At 42.3% G+C, this 22,304-nt stretch overlaps 1 protein-coding gene across 2 annotated transcripts in view; it reads left to right on the top strand.

Moving 5' to 3' along the window:
* Nucleotides 1-22,304, top strand: part of LOC124140444 (late secretory pathway protein AVL9 homolog) — a 38,266-nt gene that overhangs the window by 12,244 nt on the left and 3,718 nt on the right. Inside the window, exons 5-13 of one of the 2 annotated variants that reach the window (XM_046508002.2) lie at nt 154-310; nt 971-1,050; nt 1,860-1,929; nt 3,205-4,505; nt 7,519-7,653; nt 8,019-8,157; nt 12,655-12,735; nt 15,278-15,392; nt 17,815-17,868. In XM_046508002.2, the coding sequence (XP_046363958.2) occupies nt 154-310; nt 971-1,050; nt 1,860-1,929; nt 3,205-4,505; nt 7,519-7,653; nt 8,019-8,157; nt 12,655-12,735; nt 15,278-15,392; nt 17,815-17,868 (2,132 nt within the window). Of the gene's footprint in view, nt 1-153; nt 311-970; nt 1,051-1,859; nt 1,930-3,204; nt 4,506-7,518; nt 7,654-8,018; nt 8,158-12,642; nt 12,736-15,277; nt 15,393-17,814; nt 17,869-22,304 lie in introns of both variants that reach the window. The other variant, XM_046508001.2, reaches the window with a different exon arrangement.

Here is a 22,304-nt window from a genome sequence, read left to right as displayed (position 1 = left end):
AGGCAATGTAATCTCCATCTGTTTGTGTTTGTTCGTAGCCTCTGTATGGACTGATCAAGGCAATGCAATATTCCATCTGTTTGTGTTTGTTCGTAGCCTCTGTATGGACTGACCAAGGCAATGTAATCTCCATCTGTTTATGTTTGTTCATAGCCTCTGTATGGACTGATCAAGGCCAAGCTGGAGCTGATTACACATGCCTACTTCGATGAGCGGGACTTCAGCAAGGTGGAGCTGCTACAGCAGACCTTCAACAACCTCAGCCAGTCCATGACCGACAGCTTGCTGGATGGGTCACAGGTCTTTCTGGGTAAGTACTGTCCTTATATGCTTGCATCTAGGAGCCACTGTTTCCTATGCTGAATTGCGTTCTTTAGGTGGGTTTGGATCCTGGGTAGCCCGGATCTTGTTTCCAGGTTTGTCACCCAAGGTCAGCTGTATGGTTCAACCTTCAAAGATCTGCATTACCTTGGACCTTCTTTCAGCATCCAGCTGACACATTGTAATGTAACTAAAATAATGTTAAAAGCCACTCACTCACTCCCTCCCTCCATTTCACAAAACACCTCCATGTCATTTCCTAGAAGGAGGCCAATCCAAATCCATTTTTTTGGCTAAGAAAATGTAATCCCACATATGTTTCATATGATCCCTGTGGATCAAACCTTTGGCAATGGGAGCCATGCCAATTTACAGAGGGGTATATGATCTGTTTGTGATCTGGACTAACAGTTGTCAGACTTTCAGTTTGTTGAAGCCCCGTGGCTGTGTGGGTTAGGTCGCCGACTTTGTGTGCTGGTGATTAGGTGCCTCACTCAGTGTCAGTTCGAATCCTGTCTGGGTCTCCTCCCAAAATAATACTAGAATTTGTACTTTATTAAGAGTAATTCCAAATATAACATATGTTACATTTTTGTTTCAAACAAGTATTTTGGTGACTTACCTTTGTTTTTGTTGGTAATACTTTCAGGCCTGTCTGCTAGGGATGTGGTGATGAAGTTCAAGCACAAGATTGTCGTACTCTTCAAGCTGCTGCTGCTGGAGAGGAAGGTTTGTTTCTTTGTTTCTTTATCGTTTAACGCCGCACTCTGCAATTTTTCAGCTATATGACGCTGGCCTGTAAATATTTGAGCCCGGACCAGACAATCCAGGGATTGACATCATGAGCATCGATCTATATGCTTGGAATATGATGACATGCATCAACCAAGTCACCGAGTCTGCCCACCCAATCCCGTTAGTCGCCTCTTTCAACAAGCATAATTGCCTTTTACGACAAGAATGGGTTGATGAAGACCTATTCTACTCCTAATCTTGATGGGTCTTGAGAGAAAGGTAGAACAGCTGATATATTGTAGTTTGATTACACCACAGCCAGTAAACAAATCCCTTACGATACCCCTCTGCATTATGATCTGAGGAAACCGCCTCCGTGGTCTAGTGGTAGAGCGTCCGCCCTCAGAGCGGAGGGTCCTGGGGTCAGTCCCAGGTCGTGTCATACCAAAATATGTTAAAAGATGGTACTTGTTGTTACCCTGCCTCGATTGACATTAAGGGGCTAAAACAAGGACTGGTCGGCTCGAAGTCAGTACACTGTGTCTGAGTGGGGTATTCATGTTAAGCTATTGCATGGTGTCTCTGTGGGTTAGCACAATGAAATTGGCCTTTGTCCAGATTCGCACGCACGCATGCACGCACGCATGCACGCACGCACACACTTTGGTTAATTTCATTGATATTTTATTGGTATTTTGGTTAATAATGTTGCTATCACGTTGGTATTTCAGATGTAGTTCTGCTAACATCTTAGTTTATGTGCTAAATAGTGTCCCTTCAACGCTTAATATGTTCTGTTTCAGATTCTGTTCTTTGGCTCACCAGTAGAGAATCTAAGCGGAACTCTGCTGTCTGTTTTGGCTCTCTTTCCAAGTAAGTCACAAGTGGATTAACAGAAAGAAATGCTTTGTACGAGGGGCGTTCAATAATTTTTGCAACTCCAATATAAGACCAAGTCGCAGAATATCTTTTGCACTTTTTTTTTCAATATAATCTTTAGTCACCTCAATACACTTTTTCCATTTATCCTTCAAGCTTTTAATATCACTTTTATAGAAATCTGCAGATGGGCCCTCTAACCACGCCTCTGTGGCAGCCTTTATGTCCTTGTCATCCTGGAAGCGTCTTCCACGTAGGGCAGATTTCATTTGGGCTGTAGGGTGGGTGATTTAACTGTACAGCCCGGACTTAGCCCCCAGTGACTATTTCCTGTTCCGGCAAATGAAATCTGCCCTACGTGGAAGACGCTTCCATAAAGGCTGCCATAGAGGTGTGGTTAGAGGGCCAATCTGCAGATTTCTATAAAAGTGGTATTAAAAGCTCGAATTGTTGAAAGACAAATGGAATAAGTGTATTGAGGTGAATGGAGATGATACTGAAAAATAAAAGTGCAAAAGATATTCTGCGACTTTGTCTTATATTGAAGTTGCAAAACTTATTGAACGCCCCTCGTATCATTTGCCTGTGTTTGTTTGTTTGTTAGCCATAGTCAGCAGTATTCCTGTAAGAGATAGCAGTCAGTAAATAATCCAGTCTTGGCCAGGCAGTCATTGATAGTATAAGCCTTCCCACACCGTCAGGGCCATCTGGTCTAATAGTTATCCTAACTTTGAATTCCTGTGAGGTTAGTCAGAAATAACTGACCACAGTCACTGTGATATGGTTGGAACATTACTAAAAGCAGTGTAAAACACTCACGAACGAAGGAACGAAAGCAACAACGAACGAACGACAAATAATTTAGGATATTTGTTTTGAGGCGACATTGGTTGTGGAACCACATGCTCCTGTGCAAAGTGCTGGTCAAAACGCAAGCAGAATTGGGTAAAGTTGGTCGTGGAGAGTTGTTGGATGGGAGACCTGAGAGTTTCTAGGGAAAGTGACTTTTAATATTTAAAATATGCCTCTGTTCACCCAGCAGTGAATGGGTACCCAGTAGTATGAGATGGTATTGTGACTGTTAACCTTCTAGCCCCTCACAGCCAGCTTTGAGCACGCTTTACCAGGTGGATTATCACATTACTAATATCCATTTATTATTTTATGTTAATTATTATTTTTTACATGTTTATCAAAGACATTTTATAGAATCAGGGCACCTGTTTCTTTGGCATGAAATTTGTCCTCATTTTTAACATCTGCTTTCAGATATGGTGGAGTTTGGCTTAGATGAGTCGGTAATGAAACAACTTAGGGAACTGTCGCCCACATTAGGCATGGCATCCTTAGACAGTGAGGGGGATGAGAACGAGTCGTTTCTGGAGGTCAGGTACTCTTCTGAGAAGGATGTTAAGAATATGTCTGATATTACGATGCACATGAGGAATGAACCGATTAAACGCAGTAACAGTGTCGAGCCTCAGTCACCAACTATACCAAGAGATGGTAGTTTAGTCATGTCAGGGATTGCGTATAATAATGACAAGGACATGCAGGACTCTTTTCATGGGCAAGTGCAATCGTTGGATGGACAGAGGTCTAAGGCTTTGAAAAACTCTGAAAACGAACAGCTCAAAATGGCTGTCGGACGTGATCTGGTAAAGAGCTCAAAACCAACACGATGCTCCTCTGTTGACGAAGATCCAAAAGTTCACGACCATGCCAAAGTGCACGACCTCTCCAAAGTACATGACCTTTCCAAGTATAAGGGTGATGGTGGAGGATCATCAAAAGATGATCCAAGTGCTTCATGTGATATTCAAGACTGTTTTCAAGATGAAGAAAATTTTACTGCATTTGGAAGCCCGAAAGATAAGGGTGCGATTGTGTATAGCAAGGAGGACAGCCCCCTACAGCACATGCCAAGCATAACTCAGATAGAGGCTGTACAGACTGGAATAACAATGCCAAACAGTAGCGAGAAAATGGAGGAATACTCACGCGAGGTTGAACTGGCAAGTAGCCCTGAAAGCCCTCAGCCTGACCTGAGGAGAGACTTGCCACTTTCTCTGGAGGACAAGGAGACTGTGCTTTCTCTCAGGAAGACAGACAGCTTTGAGGACCTAGATTCTCCAGAAAGTATCAGTAGAATAGACAGGGAAGATTGTTTCTCCTGGGAAGATGACCGCGTTCTGTTGTCCATCGAGCATGAACCAGAAATCAAAGATGGCATAGATTCCAAGGGAGATAACTCTGCTAATGTTGGTTCTGCATCTGCCGCTGGGCCTATCCTGCAGACGGACGGTAGTTTTGATGAAAAGAGTTCTGTGTCGGAGAGTGATAAGGGAAGTGTTTCCTCTGAGAAAAGTGTAACCCGGCGGTCTGGTCGCCATGGTAGCCCAGGAGTGAAGGCTGCCGCTCTGAAACATAAACTGACTGCTGCTTTTGGGAATTTACACATTAAAGGAAAAGGGAAGACTACTGGTCAGATTGAGATGAAACCGATGTCGAGAGAAGAGTCTTTGATTCAGCAGGATGACTATGGTTTTCCTCTTGCTGTTTTCACAAAGGTAACTGTCAGATTCACCCCTTCATCACTCCTTTAATTATGCTATGCCCAAGCCAAAACGAGCCCCAATCAGACCTTGTCCTTTATTCAGGCCTTTTTCACTGGGTACAGCGTTGTCCTGATAAACTTAGCACCACTCGCTCCACATGGGACCCAGAATGACCCTGTGCCTAGTGAAATTGACAAATAAAGGACAGGTTCTGATAAGGGGATGTCTTAACCCATGTCATGAGCATAACTTAGTAAGTGAAGAAAATGTTACAATTCATTATCAAAGTGGGGCGGTTGGGTAGCCTAGTGGTTAAAGCGTTCGCTCGTCACGCCAAAGACCCGGGTTCAGTTCCCAACATGGGTACAATGTGTGAAGCCCATTTCTGGTGTCCCCCGCCGTGATATTGCTTGAATATTGCTAAAAGCGGCGTAAAATCAAACTCACTCATTATCAAAGTAATTAGATGTGTTCATATGAACGAGAATTAAGATGTAGATAAAAACAGTACAAACATAGGGTATCCTAATTCTTGGGTCACAAACTTGCTCATACTTAGATGTATTCTTGACGTCCGAAAAAAACAGACTTTATGGCTCATTTACCCATACTTATATATTTAGTATCATGCCAGAAGTCCAAAATTTGGAAGTGTAAGAAGGGATAAATGGCTAGGTATCAGCCATTTCAACATGTCTGATCATTTTCACCTAAGGGGAGTACAATTGAGGCTCTTCAAATGAACCGGGATTTATTAGGTTATCCAGGATTCTAAACTAAGTAGCCCTGGGTCTAGATCGTGAAATGATCTTAGCCAAGATAAATCTTAACTTAAGTTCAAAGATAAGATAGATAGATTTTCAAAACTATTGTACACCTGTCACAGTTCGTACAGAGCTATAATACCTATCGTAACTCTGACACTCATTTGTGTTTATTATTTTAAAATCAGTCCAATAATTGCAAAATTCAAAGATTATTATGGTGAAAATGTCTATTGTATATTGATTAGTAAATTTCATTCAAATAAACTTTTTCTGCAAAAATATATTGGAAAGTGAATTTTGGACAATGTTCAAAATATGCTGCCATACTCTTTATACAAATATACTCAAGAAATATTTGATGATATGTATTGCCTTGTTAAATCAATAAATACTACACTGTATTGTTAAAATGCAATTGTTAGAACTGCTTGTCCCACACCATTTAAGATGTAATAACCGATGAGAAACGCTTATGGTTTTGCACTTAGTCACATGTAGACTGATAGAATTTTATAAAATGCTAAAATAAGACTTTAAACCATTGACACAAATGCGATCCAGAAAATATAACAGCTCTATACGAAAACTAACATTGAGCAAGGTCTCGCCAGGGGAATACAAAGGGAAACCACTCTCAACTAGAGAATGTACTAAGATTTAGCTGCTCCTGAGTTATCAATAAGGTCACGGTCATTACTATAGCCTGCCGACACCTTCTCCAAATTAGCGAAAAAGGTATGTTGTTTAACACTTCTTCAGCATGGATTCAGCTAGAAAGATATTGTAAGCTATCAACTCCATAGTTATGGGATCGCTGTTGTGATTAAGAACATTTCTGACGTGAATTTTTTTATGCGTTCTTTGTGTTTTCGACGTGTCAGTTTGAATCAAACAGTTTAGCTAAATGAAATGTCAATGTTTGAACGTAAAGCTGATTATTTGTTTGAAAAATAGTATTTCTTCATCTCTGATGAAGATGAAATATACTTTCGACAGGTATGGGGCTATCTTATATTTATGGCAATCTTAGGATATCTTAATGCTACGTAGGTTTTGAAAATAGACTTCAATAGTCTACGATTTCCCACGATAATTTTAGGGCTACGATAGTTTCGATAATCTAGGCCCTGGCAGACAAGTTAGGAAAAGATCATATTTATATTTGTCCTGACTCATACACTAAAAGCACCCAGCCGCCCCCTCTTCCATAGGATACATGTTTCGGCTGTTAAGTAGGGAAGTGACAGAATGACGAATACACCGGCTTAGTCAGGTGGTTCCTGGTGCGCCTTGGCGGCTCAGGTGTGCGTTCAGGGGAGATTTGTTACTGTTCTCTGTGAACACAGCACAGGAAGTTTCCACTACATTCCGAAAATGAGATGAGATAAGCCTTTTAGTGTGAGTTTGGATAAGTATCAATGATATTTTACTCTTAAAGATACTTACTAAATATTAAAACCTCTTCCTATTTATTGGTTCTGTTATCAGTGAAATATGAGTTATCTCTGCAAAGCCATCCCTCCCATAGTATTAGTTGTACATACTAGGGCCGTTACGATTCACTCGCGTATTCGGTGAATCGAACAGTATCCATTCATGGATTGAATTGTAGCCACTAGAATCAAATATTTATGAACATGCAATCATGTGCGTTTATATACCCTGTACCTAAAAACATCCATAAGAAGATATGATATGCATAGATTTGTTCAAAGACAACACTCTTATAATATTTCATTTGACAGTATTGTGGTCACTGGTCATTGTAGCATTTGAGCAGATACTGGTACCTGGACAAGTGCAGTACATAAATGTATAATATATATAATTAACAAACCATGTCAAATATTTTATGTTGTTAATGTTTCACTGAATATAACAAATAATACATCAACTGCTGACTTGTTATTGTATTCGTGAATTGATATTCGTATTCATTACCCTATATCTGTGATATGAATCGTATTAGCCTCATAGTGTCTTCATTTCAGCCCTAGTACATATATTAACATGAGTTGGACAACTTAATATTCCAATTTGGGAATTTATAAAGACATTTGCTGCAGACTGGGGGCAAATATCAGCCTCTGAGCAGGTCCATATGAAACCTGGTGCAGGAGGACAATGACTGTATCTTATAATGGCTGACACTAAAATCTCATGAAAATGTTGCTACTGGCCAAGTTTGGGCTGGTAGATTCAATTATTGGCACAGTATGTCCATGTGTTTTATACTGTTTGTCCATGCATGATTTCAGGGCAGTGTCTGCCACCCGTACTTGAGTCTGCAATATCATGACATTCTGCAGGACGTCAACATCAGAAGCTTCTTGATTGGCGCCACCAACATTCTGTTTAAACAGAGGAGATCCCTGATGGACGTCATTGTAGAGGTGAGTCTTCATCTTGATTGGGGCCACCATTGTACTGTTAAAACAGGAGATCCCTGATGGACGTCATTGTAGAGGTGAGTCTTCATCTTGATTGGGGCCACCATTGTACTGTTAAAACAGGAGATCCCTGATAGACGTCATTGTAGAGGTGAGTCTTCATCTTGATTGGAGGCACCATTGTACTGTTTAAGCAGATCCCTGTAGACGTCATTGTAGAGGTGAGTCTTCATCTTGATTAGGGCCATCAGTGTTCTGTTCAAACAGAGGAGATCCGTCATTATCGGGATAGATGTCATCCTTTGACCCAAAAATCCTTGGGCTGTCTGCCGCTGTCTGGCGATGATAAACTGTGTTTCATGTGGCAGATTGGCGAAGGCAAAGTGGAAATCCTGGACAAGGAGCTGCAGCGGTACCTACACCTCACAACAGCCGACCTCCGCTTTGCCGACTACCTCGTCAAGATGGTTGTGGAGGACAAGAATGACATCTACCTGGACGGGACAGGTAGGGAGCATGCATTGCAGTTGCTCTGCATTCTGTTTGTCATCATGACAGCCTTTAAGAGATAAGACAAAATTATGTTTGGGTATGTCATTTCAAATCTATTTCACCAGCTTTGTTTCTCCGTCACCCCTGAATAGATTTGCGGTGTAGTCGCTATTTTTAGCACCTGGTTCAAGCGATATAGAAACCAGCAACAATCAGTTCTTGTTTTACTGGTGGCCCAGCCGTATGAGATGCATCAAGTCGCTATGCAGGGTTGTGCCTCTTGGGCATGCCAAAAAACCTACGATTGTGGTAGGGCAGTAACGATTCACCGATACCTACGATACATCATTTCTTAGTTACAGACTTGTATCGTCAGTTTGTGAGATCGCTATGTGCTATTAATAGAACAGAAATCAATGGCGTAATGGCAGAAGTAGCATTGCAACACCTGTATCCATGGCAGAACATGAGGATGTGGTGGTAATAGAGGACACGCCCGCTACATATGGTCTTCAGTTTGGTTTTGAAAAGTCCTCAAATAGAAAATAGGTTGTATGCAGAGATTTTAGAGTTGTATTTCAGTAATTTCATCGTTTCTTACTATTTGATGTGGGGTATCATGATGCCAGTGGTATCGTCGGTCTGTTTTGTGATGTGTATCATTTCGCGTGAAATGTATCATTTCGCGAGATGTCAGGCAGCACTCACCTCTAGGTTGTGTTTTCGAATCCCAGTTTGCCCCGTTCATGTTTCTAGGTTTGTCAGCACCATACCCATGCTGGTGGGTTTCACCGAAGTGGTAAACTTCTGAGACTTGCATCACTTCGGGCTTTCCTCCCACATTAAGCTGACACGCCCTGATATAACTGTAATACTGTTAAAAGGAGCATCAGTCCAAACTCATTTATTTGACTACCATGAGTAATAAACACCCTGATATCATTAACTGACTACAAAGAGACTTGCATCAATGTTACACCTCAATGTGGTCATTTGATCATCTTCCCCAGGCAAGGGAGTTAACTGACTGTAAAAGTCCAGTTTCTATTGTGGCTATTATGAGTTATGTCCCTTCTATGCCCCTCCTATTGACCAATCAGATTCTACCTCTCATATAACTTGCATTTGCTTCAAACAAAATGGCAGCACCCAGTGAAGGCGATCTGATTGATGATAAGGATATGTATTGTAATAAAACGGGTCTTACCTCATGAAGTGCATCAAATCAATTGTGCACCTTGATTAAAAACTTGAAAAGATCAGGAAAATGTCTGTCAACGCCAAGTTGACGGTACACATAATTTGAAAATTCTGCAGTCGAGGGAAATCTTCATGTTTAAATCCATGTGTTTACGAAACGGTTGTCCATTTTGTTACATGATATTGATTGGACTATGCATGGACTTGTTATTCCAGCCAAAATATAACTCCACAATTGCAGCCAAGTTCGGCAAAAGTGGACTTTTATAGTCAGTTGACTCCAATGGCTGGGGAAGATGTCATATGATGGGAGAGGAGTGTAGTGTGTTGAAACTGTGAAGAATTGATGATGATCATATCAAATATATCACTATTAGACCCATGAAGATCTGGGGTAGAATAGGTCTTCAGCAACCCATGCTTGCCGTAAAAGGCACCAATGCTTGTCATAAGAGGCGACTAACGGGATCGGGTGGTCAGACTCGCTGACTTGGTTGATGCTTGTCACTGTATCTCAATTGCATGGATCAATGCTCATGATGTCAATCACTGGATTGTCTGGTCCAGACTCGATTATTTACAGACCGCCATCATATAGCTGGAATATTGCTGAGTGCAGCGTTAAACAACAACAAAACAAATATCACTATCAATATTAGTACCTCTTCAACATGTTTTGCCTGAGGAATATAGATCTGCAACCATGCTAATCGCCAGTAATGTTGGTAAGGGTGTTAATGGCAATATGCAGCAGCAGGTCCTTAATTGGTGTTGTTCGGTCGAGCTCTGAGTATTACTTTCTGATCCTAGTAGCTAGAGGCTTAAGATTATCTTTGTACAGCATTCGAGAAAATTTGTGAGTAAAGATGAATATTGATAGATATTTGTGACCTGATTTGATCAGGTTCAAGTGGTTCAGGATACATATATTTGGAAGGAGAGTTTGGGGCATTAAGCATGTTTGATCAAATGTGGATGTGGCCCATTTCTTCTAGTTACAACTAAAGGTTGTTTTTGCAAGCATTTTCATGAGGCTTATGTTTTTAGACCCCTGGAAGAAGTTTAGAACAGGTCATTGATACAGAGATGATGCTCTTTTGGACATGGGCCCACTCCCCCCTCTTCCCCACTCTGTAGGTCCACACATTCCTAGCAGTCCGATTGAAGAAGCACCCAATCTTAACCCATCTCCCTGAGGTAAGCGTGTCCACTTGCCTATATAAAAGCCTAGTTTCAAACCCTTCCACATCAAGGCAACTAATTTTGGCTCGACCCTGGCAACACCTCGCCTAGATCAGGAGTTGTGCCCCTTGCAATGAAAAAGTCATATCCAATCAGGTCGCTGTCCTTATCTTGTATAGCTTCACAAAGATGGCGACTACCATAGGCGACGATTTAGTTGATCAGGTAACAAAAAACATTGACGGTTTCATCCCTGACACAAAAACATAGGAGGGGTTAAAAAAAAGAAGACATATTCTTGTCAACAAAGACAGGCAGCAGTAAATCACTTTCATACGAAAGTGTACAGTGATGGATGTTGATTTTGTTAAAGGTTCTCTGATTGGACTATTGATATGTGACATAGTTACAGGAAAGTGGGCTTGATGTGGCAAGGGTAGAAACAAGTGTTCGATGAAAAAAAGGCGAGTGGCCGTTCTTGCCTCGGGAAGATGTCCCTAACCTTGCCGTGTCTATGTTTAACTGGGCCATTACAATTAGTTGGAACATTTCCAATATACAATACATATCTTCATGCACACTTAATAAGTCTTCTGCATGTGTCTTCCGAGGCAGAATAGGACCCCAGTATCCCATGCTTGTCTCCCTGTGGGGATTCCATGACAGAATAGGTCCCCAGTATCCCATGCTTGTCTCTGTGGGATTCCAGGGCAGAATAGAACCCCACTACCCCATGCTTGTCTCCGTGGGATTCCAAGGAAGAATGGGTCCCCAGTACCCCATGCTTGTCTCCCTGTGGGATTCCAAGGAAGAATGGGTCCCCAGTACCCCATGCTTGTCTCCCTGTGGGATTCCAGGGAAGAATGGGTCCCCAGTACCCCATGCTTGTCTCCCTGTGGGGATTTCATGACAGAATAGGTCCCCAGTATCCCATGCTTGTCTCCCAGTGGGATTCCAGGGCAGAATAGAACCCCAGTACCCCATGCTTGTCTCCCTGTGGGATTCCAAGGAAGAATGGGTCCCCAGTACCCCATGCTTGTCTCCCTGTGGGATTCCAGGGAAGAATGGGTCCCCAGTACCCCATGCTTGTCTCCCTGTGGGATTCCAGGGCAGAATAGAACCCCAGTACCCCATGCTTGTCTCTCTGTAGGGATTAGGTGGTTATAATGTGTGAACTGTCTGGCTGTGTGTCATTGTGCCTTAAACTAAAGACATGGTTGGTTGGTTGGTTGTTTTTTGTTGTTTTACTCCGCGCTCAGCAATGTTCCAGCTATAGACAATCCAGTGATTGATATCATGAGCATCGATCCACGCAACTGGGATACGATGACATGCTTCAACCAAGTCAGCGAGCCTGACCACCCGATCCCGTTAGTCGCCTCTTACGACAAGCAAAGTCGCCTTTTACGGCAAGCATGGGTTGCTGAAGACCTATTCTACCCCGGACCTTCACGGGACTAAAGACATGAATTGATGCTCTTGCTCTCAACCACTTGTCTGCCTGAACCAAACTTGATGTGGCCGTAATATCTCTGACTGCAGTAAAACAACATTCACTCACTAACTTACTAAGTTCTAACAGATGGTGGATATACATGTATACCTTACAAGCATTGTTTTTCTTTTCTTTATTTATTTTTTGGGCATTTACAGAAGGATATTTAAACTTATTGTAACATGCTTATTACAGTTGGATATTTAGTTAACTTTGATGCAGTGGAAAAATGTATGTATTTGCTGACACTAACGGCTGGTGGCGTGTCTATTCAATTGCACAAAAACTCTATGATGTGCTTGCTAAATTTTTAGTCAGTCAGCTTCACTCACTCACTCACTCACTCACTCACTCACTCACTCACTCACTCACTCACTCACTCACTCACTCACTCACTCACTCACTCGGTAACTCTTAGCAGCTCACTCACTTATTGAATCCCTCAATTTACATTTTTTATGCTGGCTCAACACTGACTCCCCAACACCAATACACAGTTGATCCTTGTAGACACATCCACATGTCAAGCCAAAGAGTCCCCTCTGGTTGCCACACCCTGTCCACCCCACCCTGTCTGCCTACCCCATGTGCACTGTTGTTGATCCTTATTGGCTATGTGATAGTCTCCTTTCCAGAGTGGGAGGGTGGAGACGAGTGGATCCGTGCTCAGTTCCGCCTTTACCTGCAGTCTCTGCTGGCTTCAGTCATCAATGAAGGTGAGTGTCGGGGAAACAGGGGAAATGTATGTTGGAGATTTAGAGGGGACTGATATTAAATAGCTACGCGATAAATAAAAAATGAAGAACAAGGCATGGTTTATTTCACGATATGACATTTTTAGCTCACCGGGTCTGAAGGACCAAGGTCAGCTTATGTCATACCTTGGCGTCCGTCCTCTGACCGTCGTCTGTCGTCCACCTGTTGTCCGTACGTCAACAATTTATTCAAACGACTTCTTCTTCTGAACCACTAATTGGAAATTAACGAAAGTTGTCAGGAAGCATCCCTAGGTGGTGGGGATTCAAAATTGTACAAATGGTGGGGCTGATCCCCCAAAGGGGCTGAGGGGCGAGGCCATATAGGGGTAATTTGGCTATATTGTTTTAAACAACTTCTTCTCTGGAACTAAGAGATAGATATGAACCATATTTGATTGGAAGCATCCCTAGGTGTTGGGGATTCAAAATTGTACAAATGGTGGGGCTGACCCTCCAAGGGGCTGAGTTGCGGGGCCAAATAGTGGTAATTTGGCTATATTGCATTAAACGACTTCCTCTCTGTAACTAAGAGATAGTTATCAATAATATTTGGTTGGAAGCATTCTCCGGTGGTGGGGATTCAAAATTGTACAAATGGAGGGGCTGAGCGGTGGGGCCAAATAGGGGTAATTTGGCTATATTGCTTTAAGCGACTTCTTCTCTGGAACTAAGAGATAGATATCAACCATATTTGGTTGGACGCATTCTCCGATGGTGAGGATTCAAAATTGTACAAATTAAAGGGCTGATCACCCCCAGAGTGCTGAGGGGCGGTGCCAAATAGGGGTAATTTGGCTATATTGCATTAAACGACTTCCTCTCTGGAACTAAGAGATAGTTATCAACAATATTTGGTTGGAAGCATTCTCCATTGTTGGGGATTCAAATTGGAGAAATTGAGGGGCTGAACCCTACCCCCAGTATTTTGAGAGGAATGCACATATGCTACCAGGACTGGACCTTCTGTTCATCTGTCCAGCACTCCCAAAAGAGTTAGAACCTTGACCATAACATGCAAACAGATATTATCCCTACCCTATAATAAACAGATACATTGTATACATTTGGTTGTTATGAAAAAATAATACCTCTAATATGATTTATCCTGGATCATAACATGAAAACGGTTCAGATCTTTATGTTACATTTGTATCACGGGAACTCGATGATAGCGTGTATAACATAATATATTCGTATAGAAAAATAATCACAACCCTCTATATACACATAGACAAGGAGTGACACCCAACATATTGGTCCTCATTCAAGATTTCGCACTCGGTTAGAATCACAGCTCGATATTGCATGAAATATGAATGTCACTTATTTCAACCTATTGGCACCTGCTAAAGAAACCATAGGCTACACAATCGTGTTCATCTGTGGTCACCTTGCGAAATCTTGAATAAGGACCAAGATGGCAGGTGTCTATATGTATATAGAGGGTTGTTATTATTTTTCTGTACGAATATATTATGCTATACACCCTGTCATCGAGTTCCTGTGATTTGTATCTAGAGAAATACACGTTCATGCTGTCAGATTTGCCATCCAATGCTGACAGTCAAAATTACGAAATATTTGCAGTATTCTAGATACATGTACAATGCAAATGTATATTTGGTCATGACTGCGTAAATATCCAGGTGAGTGATACAGGCCCTATGGGCCTCTTGTTCTATCATGACGTCATTTGTGGAGACTCAAACATATGCTTGTAACTTGATGACGTCATAAATTTGACGATGCTATTTTTGAGAGGATAGTGAGTTGTTTCCCTCAGATGTAGCTCGGCAATGAAGTTAAACACCATGGCTGAAAGATCACACCCAAGAGTGGGCAAGATATGGCAGCGTATAATGAAAGAAAAGGTACAGACAAATGTCTGTCTATTATCCACTTGTTCATTGTAATGATGTTTGCGGGAATATAAACTTTACCCCCCTGTTCATAAAATGGACTTGTCCAACATTGTCGAGATCGGATCATTCATTAATCATCATTATTTAAATACTCACTCTCTCATGATGCTGGGACCGTCTCCGTGGGCTAGTGGTAGAGCGTCCGCCCGGAGAGTGGAAGGTCCGGGGTTCGATCCCCGGCCGTGTAATTTCAAAAGACGTTAAAAGATGGTACTTGCTGTTACCCTGTCTGACGCTCGGCATTAAGGGGCTAAAACAAGGATGGGTCGGCTTGGTGTCGGTAAACTGTGTGTGATGGGGCATTCATGTTAAACTGCGGCATGGTATCTCAGTGAGCTAGCACTATGAATGCGGACCAGAGAGAGAGACACACACACACACACACACACACACACACACACACACACACACACACACATGCATGCACGTCGTTAAATAAGTGCAGTAATCTTGGACCCGATGTTAAACCCAATTTCACTTCACCTCACCTCACCTCACCTCACCTCACCTCACCTCACCTCACCTCACCTCACCTCACCTCACCTCAACTCATGCTGCTGGTGTTGTGCTTGTTTCAGATACCAAACTTCTAGATGATTATGGCTCCAGCTTTGTTCAGGCATGGAAGATGACCCACAACTTCAGGGTTTGGTCTAAAACTGATCATGCTGGTCTCAAGGAGTTCCCTCCTGGGTAATCAGCCAATCCTCATAGTCATCTCATGTTTGTGTTGTATATATATCCCCATGTCACATGTTTTCGAGCCCCTATGCAATACCTAACCACGCGCTTAATGACGTAATCAAGGTAGACACTTCAAAGCTCACTGAAGAGCATCAAAATGTTTGCCACTTGGCTCTGAAGGTATGTTGCCATTTAAGCTATACAAGGTAAGATATTCAATAGGTAATGTAAACATACCTCAAAACTTACTTTTTCACTAATGCAATTTTCATCCAAACTTGATCTGATGATAATTTGGCATCAAAACGATCATATGCACCGATGGTGTATCGGCTGCCGTCTGTAAACTTCCTGTCAGTAATGTCATGTGACTGACCATGTTGTGCATCTATTTTTAACTTGACTGTAATGAAGGATCTTCCCGAGGCAAGAGAGTTAACTGACTTTAAAAGTCCAGTTTCCACTCTTTCCGAACTAGGCTGAAATTACTGGGCTCGATCGTAGTGCCACCAGTGGCTATTACCAGTTATGTCTCCTCTAAGCCTCTCCTATGGACCAACGAGTTGGCGGTGCACATGCTTTGCAAATCCTGCAATCGACCGAAATCTGCACGACAGTTTACGAACCAGATATCGATTTCGGTGCGTGATTTTGTTTGGACTATGCATAGACTCGTTAGTCCAGCCAAAATGTAACTCCATAATACCAGCCTAGTTCGGCAAGGGTGGAAACTGGACTTTTATAGTCAGTTAACTCTCTTGCCTCAGGAAGATGGTAATGAAGGGGCTCAAAATCAGGGGACGGTAACAAGAGGGCACCTGATTGACTCATCTCGCTTGGCGAGGCATTATCATGAGTAAATTGACAAGATGAGGTCATTCAACTTTCCAATTGTAAATAGACCAGTGAAGATCCAGGGTAGAATAGGTCTTCAGCAACCCATGCTTGCCGTAAAAGGTGACTATGCTTGTCATAGGAGGCGACTAACGGGATCGGGTGGTCAGGCTCGCTGACTTGGTTGATGCATGTCATCGATCCCAAATGCGTTGATCGATGTTCATGATGTCAATCCCTGAATTGTCTGGTCCTGACTCGATTATTTATCATATAGCTGGAATATTGCTGAGTGCAGCGTTAAACAACAAACCAACCAACAAATTGTAAATAGAAATAGTGCTCTCAAAGGTAAGACTTAATTTAAGTGTCTCCCTGTTGTTATTAGACAAGGGAAACGAGGATACTACAGAACTGCTGAAAGTCCAGACAGCTTATGCCATAGCAAGTTGTCTGCCCATCCTTCTGTCGTAAACATATATCTTTTAAACTTCTGCAAATACAAGGTCTATGCCGCTGCAACTTGCTGGATGATCCCAGCAATGACGTTTCAAATATCCTCACACAATTCCAATTCATTGCGTGGGACATCAGACTTGTGTGGGATTGTTACAAGATGGCGATCTGGGCCTTGTTCCACAAAGTGACTGTAAAGCCAAAACAATTATAAGTCCCATACTTTGACTTTGACTTACAGCAGTCTTATAAACCTACTGGCTGTTTGTGTAACTCGATATGGAGTTTTTGAAATTGTGTTAACACCTCGTAGGAGGTATTACAACGATTGTAACACCTCGCAGGAGGGCTTACAATCATTGTAAACCCTTGATAGAACAAAAACTATGAACAGCCTACGAGACGCACGTGCAGATTTCGTGCCATTGCGAGACGCTCGTGCAGATTTCGCACCATTGCGAAACCCACGTCCTGAGGTCACCGGTTTCATTGAACCGAGTTCACGACTGCAGGCGATATTTCATCTCCGATACAGGCTATACATTTGAGAGTTTTTATTACAGTTATTTAATTAAAAACATTGTCTATGCGATGAGTCGGTTTATAAGTTGGACAAACCATGTCTCCTCGAGATTAGTAGAGATTGTAAACCCTCACATTCGGGAACGTCCCTCATTTGAGGGTTTACAATCTCTAGTAATCCCTCGGAGACATAGTTTCTCCTACACGTAGCCCCTGCCAATCAGACTGCTAGATTCTCTGATACTTTTGTTGACATTGACATGAAAACATTCTCTCCATATTACAAACCGTGACATTGCCAGATGTTGACAATTGATGAGGAAGATTTGGGTCAGCATATCAGCTGTAATTGATGAACACAACGGACATACCCCTCGTGGGGATTACAGTGTACAACTGGTCACTAGCAGCCTATGCTGGTCGTAAGAGGAGTCTTAATGGATCAGGTGGTTAGGCTCGGTGACTTGTTGATTGCGTGCTATCATCTGATGGCGTGGATCATTGCTCGTAATGTCAGTCACTGGATTGTCTTTTCCTGAGAACAAAACAAACACACACACACACCAGAGTTACCTTGGGGTGAAAAACTCTTATTCAATGTCTTTCTTTCAATTTTCAGACATCCATACCAAGGGCATTTGAATGTTGCAGATCTCAGAGTGAGGCTGTCCCAGTAAGTTCCAGTAGGAAGTCGTTATTTTTAGTCATTTCATATGCTGATTGGTTTGTCTGGTTTAAACTAGTTTTATAACTATGTGCTATTGCCAACTTTTGTCATATCACCATAACTCCCTGCAGTAAGGGGCATATCACCATAACTCTCTCCATTAAGGGGCATAACACCATAACTCCCTCTAGTAAGGGGCATATCACCATAACTCCCTCCAGTAAGAGGCATATCAACATAACTCCCTCCAGTAAGGGGCATATCACCATAACTCATTCCAGTCAGAGGCATACCACCATTACTCCCTCCAGTAAGGGGCATATCACCATAACTCCCTCTAGTAAGGGGCATATCACCATAACTCATTCCAGTAAGGGGCATATCACCATAACTCCCTCTAGTAAGGGGCATATCACCATAACTCCCTCCAGTAAGAGGCATATCAACATAACTCCCTCCAGTAAGGGGCATATCACCATAACTCATTCCAGTCAGAGGCATACCACCATTACTCCCTCCAGTAAGGGGCATATCACCATAATTCATTCCAGTAAGGGGCATATCACCATAACTTCCAGTAAGGGGCATATCACCATAACTCATTCCAGTCAGAGGCATACCACCATTACTCCCTCCAGTAAGGGGCATATCACCATAATTCATTCCAGTAAGGGGCATATCACCATAACTTCCAGTAAGGGGCATATCACCATAACTCCCTCCAGTAAGGTGCATATCACCATAACTCTCTCCATTAAGGGGCATAACACCATAACTCCCTCTAGTAAGGGGCATATCACCATAACTCCCTCCAGTAAGAGGCATATCAACATAACTCCCTCCAGTAAGGGGCACATCACCATAACTCATTCCAGTCAGAGGCATACCACCATTACTCCCTCCAGTAAGGGGCATATCACCATAACTCCCTCTAGTAAGGGGCATATCACCATAACTCATTCCAGTCAGAGACATACCACCATTACTCCCTCCAGTAAGGGGCATATCACCATAATTCATTCCAGTAAGGGGCATATCACCATAACGTCATCCAGTAAAGGGCATATCACGATAATTCATTCCAGTAAGAGGCATATCACCATAACTCCCTCTAGTAAGGGGCATATCACTATAACTCCCTCCAGTAAGTGAGTTAGTATGGTTTTAACCAGGGGTCCGGAAAATTTAAAATCCCAATCGGACATTTGCATGTAGACCACGCCCCCTTCAAATAGCGTATTTTAGTACGACTTTTCACACACATTACAAGTTTACATATTCATAATATGACAAATTATGAATTGTTTCAATTTAAATTGTTTAATTCACTGGACAATTAATAACAATTAATATCATTTTAGATTTACATGGAAAACATACGTTTGTTTCTGTTATAATAGCGATCTGTTAACGTAGTGAACGGTCTAATTAATATTCATGAGTTATATTCGTGAGTCTGCTCAAGTGTACGCGTTGTAACATTTGGATCGAGACTATTATCCCATATTTGGTTATCACGTGACCTCACGGGAAAAGGTTTTTTTTAAACTAAAGATTTTTTTAAAAAACAAGACAGATAATTTAATCACAAATACTAAAATATCGTTGATAGCAATAGTTATTTGAATACTTTTTTCATCTGTACTTAATTATTGACCATAAAAAAATTGGATATCGATTGTCCGAGAAAGCAAAATGGCGGTCAATCAAGATTCAATATACGACTAGCTACTGAAAACAATAAAATCTGCAAATCCTCATTGTATGTCAAACAAGTGAAAGTCGTTAGCCACGACTTACAAAATGATCGTCCAGACTTTGAGGGTTTGGCAGATCCGCTCTACTGATCTGCATCGGTCGACTGGCTGTCATCACGCTTTCGCTTCTTGTCTGAGGTTACGTATCGTAGCATTGTGAGGATAATGAGGTACATCGATGATGCAAGGTATTAATGTACAGTTGTAAACACCTTTCACTCAAATTAACAAGATGTTCTCAGTAATTAATCCTCGATTAATCAGTGTCAACTCAGTTTATTGCCTATTACAGTGATTGACCGATTGGACTATCATGTAGGTACGATGTATTTACAGCAATCAAAACAAACAAAGCTTGTCAGTGTAGTTAATCTTCATTGTGTTGCAACTGCAGACAGAAACTGCTCAGTCCTAACTGTTGATCATGTCCGGTCAAAATTTAAGAATGTCCGGACAATCCTTTTTAAAATGTCAGGTAAGCAATATTTTAAAACGGACATTTGAGATTCCCAATCGGACATGTCCGGCGCATATGACGGTTTCTGGACCCCTGGTTTTAACGCCGCTTTTAGCAATATTCCAGCAATATCACGGCGGGGGACACCAGAAATGGGCTTCACAACCCTCCAGAAAGGGGCATATCACCATAACTCCCCCCAGTAAGGTGCATATCACCATAACTCCCTCCAGTAAGAGGCATATCAACATAACTCCCTCCAGTAAGGTGCATATCACCATAACTCATTCCAGTAAGGGGCATATCACCATAACTCCCTCTAGTAAGGGGCATATCACCATAACTCATTCCAGTAAGGGGCATATCACCATAACTCCCTCTAGTAAGGGGCATATCACCATAACTCCCTCCAGTAAGAGGCATATCAACATAACTCCCTCCAGTAAGGGGCATATCACCATAACTCATTCCAGTCAGAGGCATACCACCATTACTCCCTCCAGTAAGGGGCATATCACCATAATTCATTCCAGTAAGGGGCATATCACCATAACTTCCAGTAAGGGGCATATCACCATAACTCCCTCCAGTAAGGTGCATATCACCATAACTCTCTCCATTAAGGGGCATAACACCATAACTCCCTCCAGTAAGGGGCATATCACCATAACTCCCTCCAGTAAGAGGCATATCAACATAACTCCCTCCAGTAAGGGGCATATCACCATAACTCATTCCAGTCAGAGGCATACCACCATTACTCCCTCCAGTAAGGGACATATAACCATAACTCCCTCTAGTAAGGTGCATATCACCATAACTCATTCCAGTAAGGGGCATATCACCATAACTCCCTCCAGTAAGGTGCATATCACCATAACTCATTCCAGTAAGAGGCATATCACCATAACTCCCAGTAAGGGGCATATCACCATAACTCCCTCCAATAAAAGGCATATCACCATAACTTCCTCCAGTAAAGAGCATATCACCATAACTCATTCCAGTAAGGGGCATATCACCATAACGTCCTCCAGTAAAGGGCATATCACTATAATTCATTCCAGTAAGAGGCATATCACCATAACTCCCTCTAGTAAGGGGCATATCACTATAACTCCCTCCAGTAAGTGAGTGAGTATGGTTTTAACGCCGCTTTTAGCAATATTCCAGCAATATCACGGCGGGGGACACCAGAAATGGGCTTCACAACCCTCCAGAAAGGGGCATATCACCATAACTCCCCCAAGTAAGGTGCATATCACCATAACTCATTCAAGTAAGGGGCATATCACCATAACTCCCACCAGTTAGGTGCATATCACCATAACTCATTCCAGTAAGGTGCATATCACCATAACTTCCTCCAGTAAGGGGCATATCACCATAACTCCCTCCAGTAAGAGGCATATCACCATAACTCCCTCCGGTAAGGTGCATATCACCTTATTCATTTCAGTAAGGGGCATATCACCATAATTCATTCCAGTAAGAGGCATATCACCATAACTCCCTCCTTTTAGAGGCTTGACACCATAACTCCCTCCAGTAAGGTGCATATCACCATAACTCACTCCAGTAAGGGGCATGACACCATAACTCATTCCAGTAAGGGGCATATCACCATAACTCATTCCAGTAAGGGGCATGACACCATAACTCCCTCCAGTAAGGTGCTCATCCCCATAAATCCCTCCAGTAAGGGGCATGACACCATAACTCATTCCAGTAAGGGGCATATCACCATAATTCATTCCAGTAAGGGGCATATCACCATAACTCATTCCAGTAAGGGGCATATCACCATAACTCCCTCCAGTAAGGGGCATGACACCATAACTCATTCCAGTAAGGGGCATATCACCATAATTCATTCCAGTAAGGGGCATATCACCATAACTCATTCCAGTAAGGGGCATATCACCATAACTCCCTCCAGTAAGGGGCATGACACCATAACTCCCTCCAGTAAGGGGCATATCACCATAACTCCCTCCAGTAAGAGGCTTTCCTCCCACAATAAGTTGATGCAGTGGGATGTTAGAGAAATCACTACCCCAGTTCCTGCTACGGAGTTACCTCATGGTAAAAGTGGAAGTCTTTCATAAGGAAATGCCACTTGTCCTTAGACATAGACTTATGTAAATTTGAACCCTGTGTGCCGCTGTGAAACACTGCTGTGAAGAGCTGCTTTCACTCACTCTCACTCACTCACTCACTCACTCACT

The sequence above is a fragment of the Haliotis rufescens genome, unplaced genomic scaffold (genome assembly GCF_023055435.1).
Source record: "Haliotis rufescens isolate VD_foot unplaced genomic scaffold, xgHalRufe1.0.p SCAF_37, whole genome shotgun sequence".
NCBI classification, from domain to species: Eukaryota; Metazoa; Mollusca; class Gastropoda; order Lepetellida; family Haliotidae; genus Haliotis; species Haliotis rufescens.
This window is presented reverse-complemented; position numbering and strand designations above follow the sequence as displayed.